The following is a 16,419-nucleotide window of genomic DNA, read 5'->3' on the forward strand; positions in this document are numbered from 1 at the left end:
CAAATCCTGGCACGATAGTGCATAACCTCACAGTCTGCGATCTGTTTTACTTTGGCAAGCTCTATCCCATGATTTGTAAGGGAAGTAAAGTGTTCCCTAGTATTAACTTCTGATACTACTTTCTAGAAAATGAATAAGCCCGATCATGACATATGCGAGTCTAGTTTCCATAAACCCCTTCTCAATCATACAGTTCCACTTCTCTAGATTGGCCATCGCAACACAGTTAGTTACACGTGAGAAACGTGAATTGACGTGACTGTCAACAAAATCTCGTAATTTTATTATCCGTAAGTATATTAAGTCTATATCGTGGTACTTCGCAACAACGACGCGGCATGAGAACTCCCTTATCGTATCCACTACTAATGCCACCCCTGACGTGGCTCACCCAAAAGTCAACCGCCGTTGATACCCTACATCCTTATAGATCCAGATCGATGCTATTTAACGTTTCAAATTCGAACGCTAGTAGCAACAAAAGCACATTTCACCGTACTCGTTGAACTTTGTCGAGGTGCTAGATCCATTGTTAGACAAGATCATGCAACTATACCAGAAGTCATACGTGAGCACGTGCTAGATAAGTTATAACTAACATAAAATTATGCTAATCTTCAAGATTAGAAGTTCGTCATCACTCGATACGCCGATACAGGGTACCTGTTCATGTACCTGTGATCCACATTCGGTTCTCTGTCTCAGCTATCCGTTTACAATCAAACAAACATACGGAGTACAAACTCCCGCCAAAGTCCAAAACCACCACCCGCCTATTTCTGCCGTGAAGCAGTAATGTATTTCGGTTTGAAGGGTCGGGCAGCCGTTGTAACTATACTGAGACTTTAGAACTTATATCTCAAGGTGGGTGGCGCATTTAAGACGTTGGTGTCTATGGGCTCCAGTAACCACTTAACTCCAGGTGAGCTGTGAGTACGTCCACCCATTAGAGCAATTAAAAAAAACTCGTGGAAATCGAAAGATAAACTTATATCAATGGGTACCATACATATACAACTATAAATAAAAAAGTAAAATAAAAAATTGTAGACCACAGCCAGTGTTAAAGTGTTGAAAAGAATAAATAATTTAAAAAAATGTACCTCTATTTTACTATCACTGCGAAAATAGCCCTTGAATGTTCGTAAGAGTGTGCAGTTTACAATTTCAAGTGACCTCAGCTCTGGGAAATGAAGATGAAGGTGTCCAACATTAAAGCACTCTCCAGGCCATTCAGTTACTGTTAAGTGAGTTATTTCGTACCTAAAAACATAAATACATTATTTAGTAATTAATTAATATTTGTGACTAAATTATTTATAATAATTTATATAATACTAGCTGACCCGGCAAACGTTGTGTTGCCTTAAATAAGATTTCTAGGGAAATTCTACTGTAGAAATAAAAACCTCATTTAACCACATAATACCTCATTATAAACAAAAAAATATATCCAAAAAATTAAAATAAAAAATAAATGTTTGTGGTGGACAACCCTTTTCACTTAGGGGTATGAAAAATAGATAGTAGCCGATTCTCAGACCTACTGAACATACTATTGATACACAAATAAAACCAACAAAACATGGCTGAAAAATGTATAGTATTGTATAGCTCTCAAATATATTAAGTGTATAATCTATGATGTATAGTGAGTAAGTAAGACAGGAGACCGGCTTCGTCCCCATCCCTACTACGTGATGTTTGCTGGATCAGTGGTGACACCTGGTGGGGATAGCTGATCGATTGATAGTTGATCAGTAGTCGACCGGCGAGCGCGGGAGATCAAATTCAATTTAAAAAAAATCATAATTAAAGGAACTTGAAATTATAAACTCTGAATAAGAATTTATCGTACTACAATTATAATATTTGATTGCCATCTTGCAACCTTATTGCGGATGGAAAAATAGGGGTTGATCGTATAAGAGTGAAAATTGAGAGTAATATGATTTTTTTTATTTTAAGTCATGATAAAACTAAATAAAAAACTTGCCAAAAAAATTAAAGTTTATAATTAACAAAAAATAGGGGTTGATCATAGAGGGATGAAAAATTGAGAGTAACATCAGATTTTTTATTTTAATTCATGACAAAATAAAAATAAAAATGAAAATCTTGCCAAAAAAATTAAAGTTTATAATTAACAAATAAAAAATAGGGGTTGATCGTAGAGGGGTAAAAATTTCAGAGTAATATGATTTTTTTTATTCTACGTCATGACAAAATAAAAACAAAATTCTCGCAAAAAAATTTAAAGTTTTTAATTAGCAAATAAAAAATAAGGGTTGATCGTAGAAAGATGAAAATTGAGGATTGTATGTATTTTTGTGTTTCGGAGGAGTATGGCAACGAAAACTGTGACACGAGAATTTTATATATTAGATTTATTTTAATATTCATTATTTATTCTCAATAAACAACGATTTGTGAATGATGTGAAAAATATTGAATCTTTGAAGCTTTACGGAGATTAGTAGTATGATTTACAAAAGTTGGATTAGTTTATAGGCACCAAACGAATTGTCGAATATAAAAATATTGATATGATAAACACTAACGATCTCATTCGTAATAAAATGCTTATCGATGCTATAATCCAATACGACTATTAACTAAAACGTCAGCTAAGCTTATAAATAAACGAAAAAATATATATTAGTAATTCTTGCTAGATCTTTTATAGGCAGACTATCATCGATACGGCGGAAATGCTGATTAATAATTCAAAAGCTTAAAGTGCGAATTCTCTTCCTTTGTTTGTGGGCCGGACGTTGAACTTTCTACGAAATCCTACTTCCGCGGGGGCACATGGTCTGTGAACGTAACGTAGCTACTCACTAAACGACACCCCTGCTCTACACATGTCTGAGTCCCGGAACCCGGACAGTAGGAGGGGTAACAGCAGTCAACACAGCAACCTGGTGTACGGTCATACCAAACCGTTGCGGCGTCTGAATCGGTGAGAATGACTAGGTCGGCAATCGTGATCGGCATACGGCGATACCAGAAACAGCATGCCGGGTAGGACTTTGCGCCACTAGGGTGCTCTTAACGCAGCGCGCCACCTCAATCTCTCCAGTCACCCTGAACCACCACCGAGAATAAAGCCTGCATCGTCAACTCACTCCTGTCAACGCGATTAGGTAACACCCCAAATAGAGACGTCCTTGACAGCACAGCACGCTGAGCTGACAGACAGCACGCTGAGATTAGAGGTTCCGCACTCGAGTGACACCAAACCAGGACGCGGCTCGTCACAGTCACGGAGCTCGCATCTCTTATAAGCACAGCGCGTTTCGAACAACAAAGCATCGTAATATTTGTTGCGTTTCATGATGTTGCACCGTAGAACTATCCACTACAATCTTCGTTACAGGCTCATCTTCACAAATTATTTTTTACTGGTGGTAGGACCTCTTGTGATTACTGGTGGTAGGACCTCTTGTGATTATTACTGGTGGTAGGACCTCTTGTGAGTCCGCACGGGTAGGTACCACCGCCCCGCCTATTTCTGCCGTGAAGCAGTAATGCGTTTCGGTTTGAAGGGTGGGGCAGCCGTTGTAACTATACTGAGACCTTAGAATTTATACCTCAAGGTGTGTGGCGCATTTACGTTGTAGATGTCTATGGGTTCCAGTAACCACTTAACACCAGGTGGGCTGTGAGCTCGTCCACACTTTTAGGCAATAAAAAAAAAAAAAAAATTAAGCGTGTAAAATATAACGACTCCAATTTGAAGACGATGTAATTGAGTTGCAGCGCGACCACGTCACAAACACCTCCGATCACGAGAAGAGCTTCAATAGACAGCGCACTCTAGTCCTTTGAAATAACAAGGCTTGAGATTTCGCGAGCACCCGATGTCTAAGTTTCGGACAAGGTTGAGTTGAGATACTATTATAAATATACTGGGGCTTTGTTGTGCTAATGTTTGTATTATGCTACGGAATTTCCAGAACAACATAATATTATAATATTATCGATGTGGATCTACATAACTTAATTTGTTTACATACTATGGTTATTATGGTAAAAATTATGCACAGCTTACATAAACAACTATAGACCGAATATTAAAGTTACCCTAGCATAGCTCTTTTTAATTATTATCTTTATTGGTGTCCGATTGCTGAAGCTCATATGACGCGAAAGAGTGAAATAAAGTACCTATTAAATTTCATTTTGCCCGTTTTGTTTTTGTTCTGATTTATATAATAATGGCTTATAGTTAAATCGCTTAGTAATTGTCGAGTAATTAAATAAGTTTAGTAATACTCAACTTATTTAATTTAGCAAGCTATTTTAGATTAAACTTCAACTATATTTCACTTTTCTTTTCATATCTATATTTTTATTATCTTATAATCTGAATAAACTCTTCACTTAAAGGATTGCAATAAACCTTAATTTTTATATAGTTAGTGTTAATTATAAATATTATAATGAATGTAATGAATGATTGAATGTCAATCTGTCATATGACAATTGATAGTTGTTTAAATAATTTTTCGGTTAATGGACGTTTTGAAATGTGTGTTAAAAAATTATTGAAGAAAGGGCATTAAATGTTGTTTCTTGTTGTTTAGAAGAAACGCAATTTCGTCTTTTCTTATTTAAACACCGTAATTACCATTATATGAATTAAATAAAAAGCCCCTAAATAAATTTAAAAAAAAAAGCGATAGCTAGCGAGATAAAAATCAGGCTGACAACTTACTTGATCCCGTTAATCCATTGGTCATTAAAGCCCCCTTTGCATCGTAGATTTTGATGAATTTGTACACATTTAGCCTTTAATGAATAGTCAGAAAGAAAACAGGATTCTCGCACCATAGCCTTGGTTTGGTTGCTTTTTCGCACTTGTAATCCTGGCATCACCACACTCGTTAAGCTAAAGATCAGCACAACTTGTACAATATCTGTAAATTTCGATATCTATTATTTTATTCATAGTATACACTTACACCTTTATAAACTAGTAAATATCTGTTATTACTCTTTATATTAAGACTACAATGCTTGATGCTGTTGTACAATGTCCTTTAAATCAATTTCCATGTTCAGTTATTTATAGATAAAATTTAAACCTAAAATCTATCGAACACAATTTATTCAATTTTAATTTTTAATTTATTCATATCAGTTGATCTGAGGTGCAATTGAACAAATTTAATTTTAATAACCCAATAACCAGAGACAAATGTTTCATCTACTACTTTTGCACTATCGTAGTAGGAATCCTATCTTGAACCTACCAAACTCAAGAGAGTTATAGGTTCGACTATTCCACTGGTAATTTGTTATTAGGCCCTCCTACTGACAAATTACCAGTATACTGGTGGTAGGACCTATTAAGAGTCCGCGCGGGTAGGTACCACCACCCTTCTTATTTCTGCCGTGAACCAGTAATGCGTTTCGGTTTGAAGGGTGGGGCAGCCGTTGTAACTATACCTGAGACCTTAAAACTTCAAGGTGGGTGGCCCATTTACGTTGTAGATGTCTATGGGCTCCAGTAACCACTTAACACCAGGTGGGCTGTGAGCTCGTCCACACATTCAAGCAAAAAAAAAAAAGTTCACGCGGTTTTTTTCTGAGGAGAAGTAACCGATTATGCTTTTCAGTTTAAATGGTAGAATGTTATGTTTTTAAAAAACACACTACAATAAAACAGCATGATATCTTTGTATTACGAATTCAAAATAATTGATGAAATGTTACCGAGTGCTTGTGTAAATATTTTCCAAAAATATCCTTAACCATGACTTTTTATGGAAATGTGTTAACACAGAAGCAAGACATACAAGATTTGTATTAAGGTGGTCGTGACAAATCAATTTACAGGAAATCATGAAGAACGACCTTCGTTACGTTTACTGTATTATTTAACTTAATTTCTCGATAAAATTATTACAGAATAAACTACACGGAAAATAACATATTCATAAATTTTATTTTACTATTGTATTACGAAATTAAATACAACTTTATTTATAATATTAGCACAGGAATTGTGTACGGAAAAATATTGGAAAACAATAACTTTAATCGTCATTTTAATGTATTATTTACCTCAATTTTATTACAGAATTGTCATTTGTGTTGTGATTGATAAATAAACAAAGGTTTTAAATTTATATAACATATATTTTACATTATGAACTTTAACTAGTTTGATTTTTTTTATTGACTTTGTAGGCAGACGAGCCTACGGTCCACCTGATGCTAAGTGGTTACCGTCGTGGACGTCAGCAATGCCAGGGGTAGAGCCAAGCCGCTGCCAACCATAAAGTACTCTCCGCAAGCCTCGTTTGAAGAAGAACATGTCATAGCGCTCGGAAAACACCATGGAGGGTGTTGGGTGGTGGTGGGTGTTGCAATCATATTTGGGCAAAGAGGGCAAGACGCTGCTTCTTCCAGACGGAGCACTCTGCGATCATGTCTGTCTGTCTTGTCTTTCTCGTCAACACAATGGTTTTTTGTGCAACAGTGACGCAACAAAAATAATGACCGAACCAGCCATGACCAGTGAAGACTAGCCGGAAGCTAAGACATCCCTGGTCACGGCTCACCCAATCCGCGAGGACCGGTCCAATCGTCTCAATCGCAAGTACAATAATAATCGTGATGTGAACTTTACTGAACATTAAGTAACCGACCTCGGTTACTTCTAACTTTTAGTTGAACTAAAAGTTATAAATTATTCTAAATCATTATATGTCTAATATAAGTTCCCAGACAACTAAGACTAACCAGAAAAGTAATTCTGTAAGATTCAAGTAATTACATTCATAACAGGTCAATGGAAAAATATTAATTATAAACCACTACACTGTTTGTATTCTGAAAGCTAAAGTAAAACAATAAAACAGAATATCCTTTAGAAAATCGAACTTAATGAAGTACCAACGTAACTCACCTTTCATCTCCGATATTTTGCCTTCTAAGCCAAATTAAACAAGTTCCTAACATTGAACAGAATTATATTTTCTGTGTGCAAATCTGCGTCTAAAATAAGTTTTGTGAAAAAAACATTAATTTCAACTTTGTCATAACAACGTTATGTTGTAGAAGTGAAGGAAAAACTTTCGTATAATCGAAGCAAAAATACACCACCACCATATAAGTTTACAAAACGTCTTGACGTCTGTTAGGTCGAGCGATTTTCATGAAAATCCCGTAGATAGTGATACGCGTCCGGCGTTCAGAGCACAACTGAAAGCCTGAAACCGTATCGCACACCAAAATAACCGTTTTATCAATTCATCTGGGATTTGCGTATCTAATCCACGACGGATTGATCATTTTCCGAAATCTGTCATCCGTTTAGTTAGATTTTTATTGGTTTAAAATATTTTTTGTCCTAATTTTAATGTTTTCTGCCGTCGCATACTTAATATAATTCCATGCTACCCTGGCTGGGTATACATAGAATGGTAGGTATAAGAAACAGATATTTTGCAATAGCTATCAAATTTTTGTTAACCCTTTGACTGCCACTTAGGTCACCGGTGCCTTACGTGCCATTATGCCGCAATTATGTAGATTTCTGTCACTAAACTACTGGATTATCTAACTATTTTTATTTTTTTTATTGCTTAGGTATGTGTACGAGCTTACGGCCCACCTGGTGTTAAGTGCAGTGGTGGATTTAGACTAGGGGTATTCGGGGCAAGTGCCCAGGGCGGCAAATTTTTTAGGGCGACAAAATTTTGAAATAAATATTTTTTTTAGTCCTAACAAGATTGCTCAATATAAATAATTAATTCTATTAATTAATAATTTTCTTTTTAATTGATAATTCAAGAAATTCAAATCATCCATTATTTGTGAATTATAATTTTGGCACTTTTGGTAAAAAATTATAATCAAAATGATTTAGGTAATCAATTTATTTCCTTGGAGATTTAAAATAATAATCGATTTTTCTAATTTTTTTTATTAAAGATTTTTTTTATGTAATATAATTATGAGTCACCCTTAGTCAAAATTTATAATTGTTAGAAAAAAACAAATATTTATTTATGTGTAAATTTTATTTTAATTTTGAAAAATAAAATATTATATATAAACTATAAGTTTAGGTAAAACTCCAGTATTGAGGCGCATTTTTCCGGTGCCCAGGAGCAGCATTAAGTTTAAATCCGGCCCTGGTTAAGTGGTTACTGTAGCCCATAGACACCTACGACGTAAATTCCGCCCCCTACCTCGAGGCATAAGTTCTAAGTCTCAGTTTTAACAGTACAACGGCTGCTCTATCCTTCAAACCGAAACGCATTACTGCTTCACGGTAGAAACAGGCAAAGTAGTGGTACCTACGCGTACGGACTCAAGACATCACCAGTAATTATGCAAATTATAATTGTGCGGGTTTGATTTTTATTACACAATGTTATTTCATTCATCGTTAAAGTCGATCGTGAATATTTGTTAAGTACGTATTTCATTAGAAAAATTGGTACCTGCCTGCAGGATTCGAACACTGATGAATCGCTTTTTTTACAGATAATCAACAGGTAAAATCAACAGGAATTAAAAAAAACAGATTTTTTATAACTTCATTTTGTTGGTGTCATACATAATGATACATATAATTCAGTGTGAAACTTGTGTGGTGTCCATATTTTCAGCTAATTTCTTATAATTAGGGATATATTTAGAGGTCCCGGTCCTTAAACAATTATCTAAATGTGTAGTAGTAGTTTTAAATGCACGGTCTACGCGTGGTCTATTCGAAATACGATCACACACTAACAAAAAATACGTGCGTGTTGTTAGATACGCTCAAGGTTAGCAAAATGTTAATTTATGCACAGTCCTAAACTTAACCGACTACTTACTGCATATCGCCGTTTGACAAGAGTAATAAATCGCTCTGGCTATCATACATTTACATTAGTCCAGCGAGGGCGCATTACAAATCGAACGGGGGCGCCGCGTTGCCGTCCCCTGCTTTAGACTTTAGGCCAAGACGACTTCACCTTCACTTTAACTGTGCCTCCTTTTGTTTATTAATTAATATTTTAATCTTTTAAGGTCTCTTAGAAATGTATTCATTCAGAGTACCTATCTGAATTAATAATTATATTTTTCCTTAAATTATTTCTTTTTCTTTCTTTAAATATTTCAACATTGCGAGTAGAACTCATTTTAAAGAATAATTTAATAATTACTAGGTGACTCGGCAGACTTCGTAGTGCCTCAATCGATAAAATATAAAATACCTAAACTTTGGTATAAAATAAACTTAAAACAAACCAAAGGAATCCGTCCGACGGTGGACACATCAAAGGAAAAACAAAATTGTTTGTTTTTATATAATTCAGAGCTTTTTTATATTTTTTCACCTTTTAAACCTTCCCTGGACTTCCGCGAATAATTCAAGACCAAAATTAGCCAAATCGGTCCAGCCGTTCTCGAGTTTTAGCGAGACTAATGAACAGCAATTCATTTTTATATATAGAGATAGAAGATAGATAGATAGATTATCGATCGATCAAATAAAAAATAGCAACCAGCAGCTGAAGAAGTAGCAAAGTCTTGGCAATAAATAGCCTGACGGTTTAAGGATCTTCAGTCTACCCTATTTATATTTCGTAAAACATAACTTACCAATAAATTTTACCGTAATCCTTTAAATACACAATTTTTATTTTATCCACATCAGACAGATCAATAGTCAATTGGTCTCTAAATGCGCCTACAGATCGTATGTTACGAGTTCAAATCTATACATATATTGATCGACTATATTGAGTTTGTGTTTTTGTAAATTTCCTATGAGCTTTGGAGATAAGTAAAGTTGACACTAGACTTCGCAACATGGGTCTCCGTAAAAAAAAATCTGTTGGTATATTTGAGGAACAAAAAACGATTGTCGTGCGAATAATAATAATTCTCCCTCTATTTCGCACAAGTACGAAAGAGACAGAAAATGTATATACGCCCTTCGCCGTAGCATCCCGCGGTGCAAGGGCGGATCCAGCTTTGGCGCCAGGAGGGGGTCACATAGTCGTAGGGCAAGTTAAGAACTTATAATTTAATTTTGATAACAATAGATAATGAATAAATCAACAATGATGTTCTTCAATTAGCCCAAGTTAGTTCAAGTCCTGGAACTAGCTCAGGGGGGGTGTCATGACCCCCATGACACCCCTCCCTGGATCCGCCGTTGCCGCGGTGTCCCTCCCAGGTTTTTTTCCCCTACCTATTCGCTGGTAGCCTAAGAGGCTATTCCAGCTATGCTCGGAAGGGTAGGTGAGCTCACGGGCTCAACCTGAGAAAAATTGCTAACACTAGAATCTACGACCGGATCGAAAACGGGACCCACTGAGAAGATCTGAAGAAGAAGCTGTGTCTATGGGTTAGTTCGCTCGTCTAACTCTTCGTCGTAATCGAATTCGACGAGAGGACGGCTACCAGTGCTTAAGAGGCCTAAAAGCACCGAGAGTGAATCCGGGGGATCCGACAAGTTGCGTTGCCCCGTCGCGGTCAGATTAGGCCCGACTAGGCGTCATATTTAGTTACTACGGCAACAAAATATCTTTATAACATGAATATTTATTATTCTTTTAAGGATTCTAATACCATTTAGTAAGTAAATATCGCTAATACACTTAGAACACACAGGTGACGCCCCGTTTCTCTTGTTATTCGATTTTGCATCGAATTTCTTCATGCACTTTAGCTGGGTTTAAGAAGTACGCAAGAAGAAAACTTCTTCAGACTAAAAAATGATTCAAAATGTATTACTCCACAGAGAGATGCCACAATACCCACAAACTAGAGCAGCTACATATTTACACGGATCTTTGCTTTTTTTTGCGTAAATGTAAGTGCTGAGTTTAATGGCTAATTTCAAAATATAAGGAAGGAAGCCGCCGTTGCTCTTTTTATATTTTTACTTTTCTATTATTCGAGGCATATTGCGCTTTGAGTTTTACAAATTGACTACCTTTTTAATACGAATTTATTAGCTTCAGACGTATGTATGTTTGTAACTGAATCTTTAAACATGATTTTGACCCCCTTCAAAACGTCGTATTAACTCGAAATTTGGTATACTTATTAAGGACCGATGACAATTCAATATTTAAAAAAAAATACGTGTGGCACTCGGGGACTGCCGCGGTAAATTATTGCAAATGCAAAGCATTTTTTATCAACTTATGCAATTACAATTAGACAATAATAATTTAATATTAAAACAATAATAAAAATAAGACCACGCTATATTTATAAACATTAACAAAAGCAAAACATTAACTGTCTCCTTCACACTCATAAGATAGACCGCGTGAGAGAGAGATGGGCAGACTTTTCATGATGCTCATCCAGTGCGACGTCACGCCGCGCGCTTATTCACAAATACTACCTAGTACACGAGCGCAACGTGTGAATGTTTTCAACGCGATCTATATAGTAGGCGTAGTGGGGGTGTCAGGTTATTTTAGTTACGGAATTTCATAATTCGGTCACCGCGCTCAAGGCCCGCGATAAAATCTATGCAATAGCTTAAAAAATACTAAAAATTGAATTTCAACTAAAAAATGTAAAATAAATAATAGTTTAAAAAAACTAATAAAATACGCTTGTATAGAAAATCCAACTAAAAACAGAAAATAAGTTTTAATAAATTTAAATTAAAAATACTTAGTGTAAGAAAAAATGATTTTATTGTAAAAAAGCGTGGGGTGCATGGTATCAGTAGTCTATATACTTCTATACTTATACTAATATTATAAAGAGGAAAGATTTGTTTCGGAAGCCCAAACATGAGTCATCGTCGAGAATTTAATAACCGCAAAAGTGCACACTTTGTGAGCTGGTGGCCGAACTTGGTAAGCTGCGTATATTTCACGAACAGCGTAGCAACGTCACAGAGAGATCCGTACTGTACTACGGCTCAGGCACGAATGAATGAGCGCTTTTTTTTTTTTTTTGATGGCCTTGATAGGCTGTTTCAGCGGAATCTTAACTAGTAGGTGAGCTCACGGGGCTCAAACCTGAGGACGTTGCTAACACGAACCCTAGCAAGAGCCGTGCTTCGCAGAATCTACCACCGGATCGGAAACGCGACCCACTGAGAAGATCCGGCGAGAAACTCAGTGGGCTGTGTCTGAGGGTTAATTTACTCGTCGAGCCCTTCGTCGCAAGCGACGGGTTCGACGAGAACGGTGACCGGTGCTTGAGGTACCTAAAAGAACCGTTAGTGGATCGGGAGGATCCGAAATGACGAGTTTGGGGCGATGTCTACTGCTTTCCATTCTTTCCGCAGGATCGATAATGTAGTTACCGGCGGCCACGATGAGAGGGTTCTCATCGTGGCCGCCGCCGCCATCTGCAATATTTTTAATTCTAATTTATTAAATTTAATTTTCTATTTTTGTTGGATTTTCTATAAAAGCGTATTTTGTTAGTTTTTTTAAACTATTATTTTTTCTTTGCATACCGTCGAACAGTAAGCAATATACTTTTTTTACATCGGCTGTTAATTCGTAATCATATTTGTTATAAGTCGAAAAACTAATAAATGCCTTCTAATTATGTTTACTTCTTATAATTTATAGTCATTTATTCATTCGTTCTTAATTGGTTTTAGTCAATAGACTCATCTTAGGGCTTACACATTTATATTGCTTACATTTCTTTTTGGTTTTGATAAAAATGGACAGGTATAGTGAAATCATACCCTCAACCGTCTGTTTTGTAAAATGCTCTTTGTTTCGGGAGAGACTTGGAAGACAATCTGTCATAAACACAACGTCACCCGGAGCAACTAATAAAAATAAATTGTAAGAAGAAGCAGCTCAAAATATGAAGTATGATAGTACACAGCAAAAAACCTGCCAAAAATTCCGCACCATCTAATCCAACCCCGCCATGACTCGACAACCTATAAAATAAAATGAATTTACGCTAGGTACCTACCTCTTTTTTTCTAAGCCCTCCAAATTTGCAAGATAAATTATAGGGTAAGCCATATCTACTTATACATTCAATAGTAATTAAAGAATGAAAATATAAGAGAGAAGATGAAAGATGATCTTAATACTAAATACTATTATTGTTAGTTATAATTAAAGCTGGCCTTGAATTAATTCCAGTTTCCAATGAGATTCAAAATATGATCAAAATAGGAATTGTCTTCTCAATAGTTTAAACATTAGGATCAAAATACCAAGACTTTCCATAACCACTTATATTTTGATGTAAACGGGAACAACTAGGTACTACAACAATACTAACTTATAATCGAGTGTAGCCTGCCTCGATCTAAGCTTTACTGAAAGCCGGTGACTACTACGATAGTAAACTATATGAGATCTAAAAAATTAAAATCAGGCACAGCGTACGACGGGAATGTTTTTCGGCATTGCTTGAACGGCCGTCTGGTGTAGTGGTAAGTGACATGGTCACTACACAAGGGGGTCGCGGGTTCGAATCCCGCCAAGGGGAGATATTTGTATGATAAATATAAATGTCTTTTCCAGGGTTATGGATGTATATTAAATATATGTATGTGTATAATAAAAATCTTACATTTATTTCCGTTATCTGGTACCTGTAACACAAGCTCTTTACGAACTTATCACGGGACCAGTTAACGTGGCGTGATTGTTAGTAAATATTTATTATTATTTATTATTATTCAACTCCTTGAAAAGCACAGCTATGTATTCGAGGGATACGACGAACCGACCGAAGTACCTACCCGTCGCGTGCGGACATTCTCACACAGACCGAACGATCGACTGAACATTGTTCGTGGCACATCTGTCGCCCAAGTGTTTCTCGGAAATTTCTACCTGCGCCTAATTGCGACGCATTGCCTTCCGAGAACAATAGACACAATCTTTACAATTCCTGGAATCGTTCTAGCCAATTGTTAAACGTAATTCAAACGCTCGGCAATACAAACGTTGAGGGTCACCCACGTTGGGGCCTCGCCACAACGCGGGCGCTTGTTTAAGTCCTGGGGCAGCCCCCCTAGGCAGTCAGAAGAAATGGAGTTGACCAACCCTTTGTTCGCGGAATTCCTCCGCAAGAACTACCCGAGCCTCGGAATAAAATTTATAGAATATAAATCTCAACATGCCACGAACTCTTCCGCGGTCTCCAGCGCACCCGTCGCTCCCACGTCCACTGGACACGCGCGAAACTCCCACATGCTCAATCGCAGCCTCCATTGCGCCTGCGCGATCGTCTGCGGCCTCCGTCGCGCCTGCCGCTCCCGCTTCCCCTATAATCGCCTGCAAAATTCCCGCATCTTCCGCCGCGACCTCCATGTTCTCATCCGTCTCTGACTCGGACATGGAGGTTGACCTCTTCCCCGCCCCTACGTCCGACGGATTCACCCTCGTACATAAGGGAAAGAAGCACGCCTCGGATTCCCAAGGCCCGGCAGCCGCTAAAATTAGTAAAGCCGTGAACCCGTCGCTCCCTCCCCTGTGCTATACAGGCACTACGTCCGGAGGTGCAATTAAAACATCAAGAGGCTGCAGCCTGGGAACATATTTCCCTGGCCCTTGAAGCCAACTATATCGATTTTAGCAGCGCCCGTAACCTCACGACGTGCTCGCCAGGAAAAGTGCCTAGTGAAACTGGAAAGGTCTTCGGATCACAATTAAGTTTTGCTTCCTAATAAAAAGGATACGTCGAGAGCCGTAATCAGTGCTTGGAATGCCTAAAAGCAACGAGATAATTTGAGATGGCCACGATATGAGAGCTCTAATATTGCGCCGATTTCTCGAATAAGCGTTCCGAAGCTATCGTACAGCAGGTAGGCAGCGGTTTGACTCTGCTCATGGTATTGCTGAAGTCCACGGGCGACGATAACCACTCACCTTCAGGTGGGCCCTATGCTCGTCCGCCTACAAGAGCAATACAAAAAAAAAACCTCTTAAACTCAGTACCCATTTCCGAACACGCCCGTATTGGTTCAGATTATACGTTCCCCGACACATAAATGTATTTGTTCCCGATTTTTTTTAAAGTAAGTAGCTATATATGTAGGATTGGTAAGAACGGAACGTATGAATAGAGTGTGGAACGGAGCGTTAAGATGTGAGTGAGAGAAAACGGAAAGAAAGGGAGAAGAGAATGACAGACAGAATGACAGAGAATTGGAAGATGGCGAAGACGGTTGAAAAATGAGTAAGACGTAATAAAATTAGTGTTAATTATTAATTACTATTAAAATAGAAGATTTTGGAAAAGTGTAACTTTTATTTTATGCGCTGCGATCCTTATTCTACATAGGTATATTTCTAATTTACTTTTTGTTATTACATAAAAAAAAATGAGTACATATTCCAATTATTAATTGTCTGTTGTGAACATATTAATTTTATTTTATAAGATCATATTCGGTCTATCATAACGGTTTTTTATACAAAAATCAGGATTATCGCTGGAGTTTGTCAGCAAAAACTTAAAATTTTAAATAATTTTTACTGTGGCTTCATGGTTTATATTTAAACTAAATTAAAGAATATTATTAAAACAATGATTTCTATTAGATAAATTTATTAAATTATAGTGCTACATTGATGAAGAATCTTGGTTGGTATTGTTTGATTCAAGGCCACAGTGCCCACAGTTCACCAAGCGATATCACTCGCTTACATGACGTATATACGTCAGTCCGTTTTGGCCACAGAACACCAAACACTATTACTTCTTGGTTTTGGCACGCTGCGCGTCAAGATATGCTTCAGTAGTTCAGTTCAGTTATATATTTGAAAAACAAGCCGGTATCAACTTCGGGCTGACAGCTTACCTACTCACTACTCAATTAGTAACTTAACTTCATTTCATTTCGAAGTTCGAACGTCTCAGTGAGACGACGTCGCGCTGCATGTTTGACTTGTGTGTAGAAATGAAATTTTAGTGAACATAATAATATTATTGTGTTGTGTAAAAATTATATTCTGAAAGTGAAAATAAACAAAACAGAACGGTGTATAAAAATTTGGAATCAAAATAATATAATTTGTTCCTGTCATATTAATAATTTTAATATTTATGTAAGTGTTTACCGTATATTTTATTTATTTATTGAAAATGTCTAATGCCGATTCTAAATTGATTTGGATTTAAAGAAGGTTTCTTAGTACATAATATCACGATTAGTACAGAAAAAGGTAGGTATTGTGTCGCGTGCTTTTTAATAGCTTTAATTATTATTAATATTATTATAGAGCTTTATAATAATATTAATAATAATTAAGATCCCTCTTAAAACAAAAAAAACGTATAAAAAACCACATTAATTAAGCCCATTAAAATACCAAATGTAACACTATTAAATTTTGGCATAAAATATTTTTTTTGGTATTAAATAAATACTTTGTTTTTAAGTAAATTAACAACCCCGCTACTGTGTTCAGCAATTGGGCATGGCAAACCTAGCAAAAT

At 36.6% G+C, this 16,419-nt stretch overlaps 1 protein-coding gene across 1 annotated transcript in view; it reads right to left on the minus strand.

Annotated features, from left to right (window-relative positions):
- Nucleotides 1-7,210, minus strand: part of swi2 (Protein singed wings 2) — a 45,077-nt gene extending 37,867 nt beyond the window's left edge. The window contains 3 exon segments of the mRNA XM_028187103.2: nt 1,104-1,263; nt 4,721-4,922; nt 6,920-7,210. Of these exon segments, the coding sequence (XP_028042904.2) occupies nt 1,104-1,263; nt 4,721-4,922; nt 6,920-6,926 (369 nt within the window). The 5' untranslated portion in view covers nt 6,927-7,210.
- Nucleotides 7,211-16,419: the final 9,209 nt, after the last annotated feature.

The sequence above is a fragment of the Bombyx mandarina genome, chromosome 08, assembly GCF_030267445.1.
Source record: "Bombyx mandarina strain Sakado chromosome 08, ASM3026744v2".
Taxonomy (NCBI): Eukaryota; Metazoa; Arthropoda; class Insecta; order Lepidoptera; family Bombycidae; genus Bombyx; species Bombyx mandarina.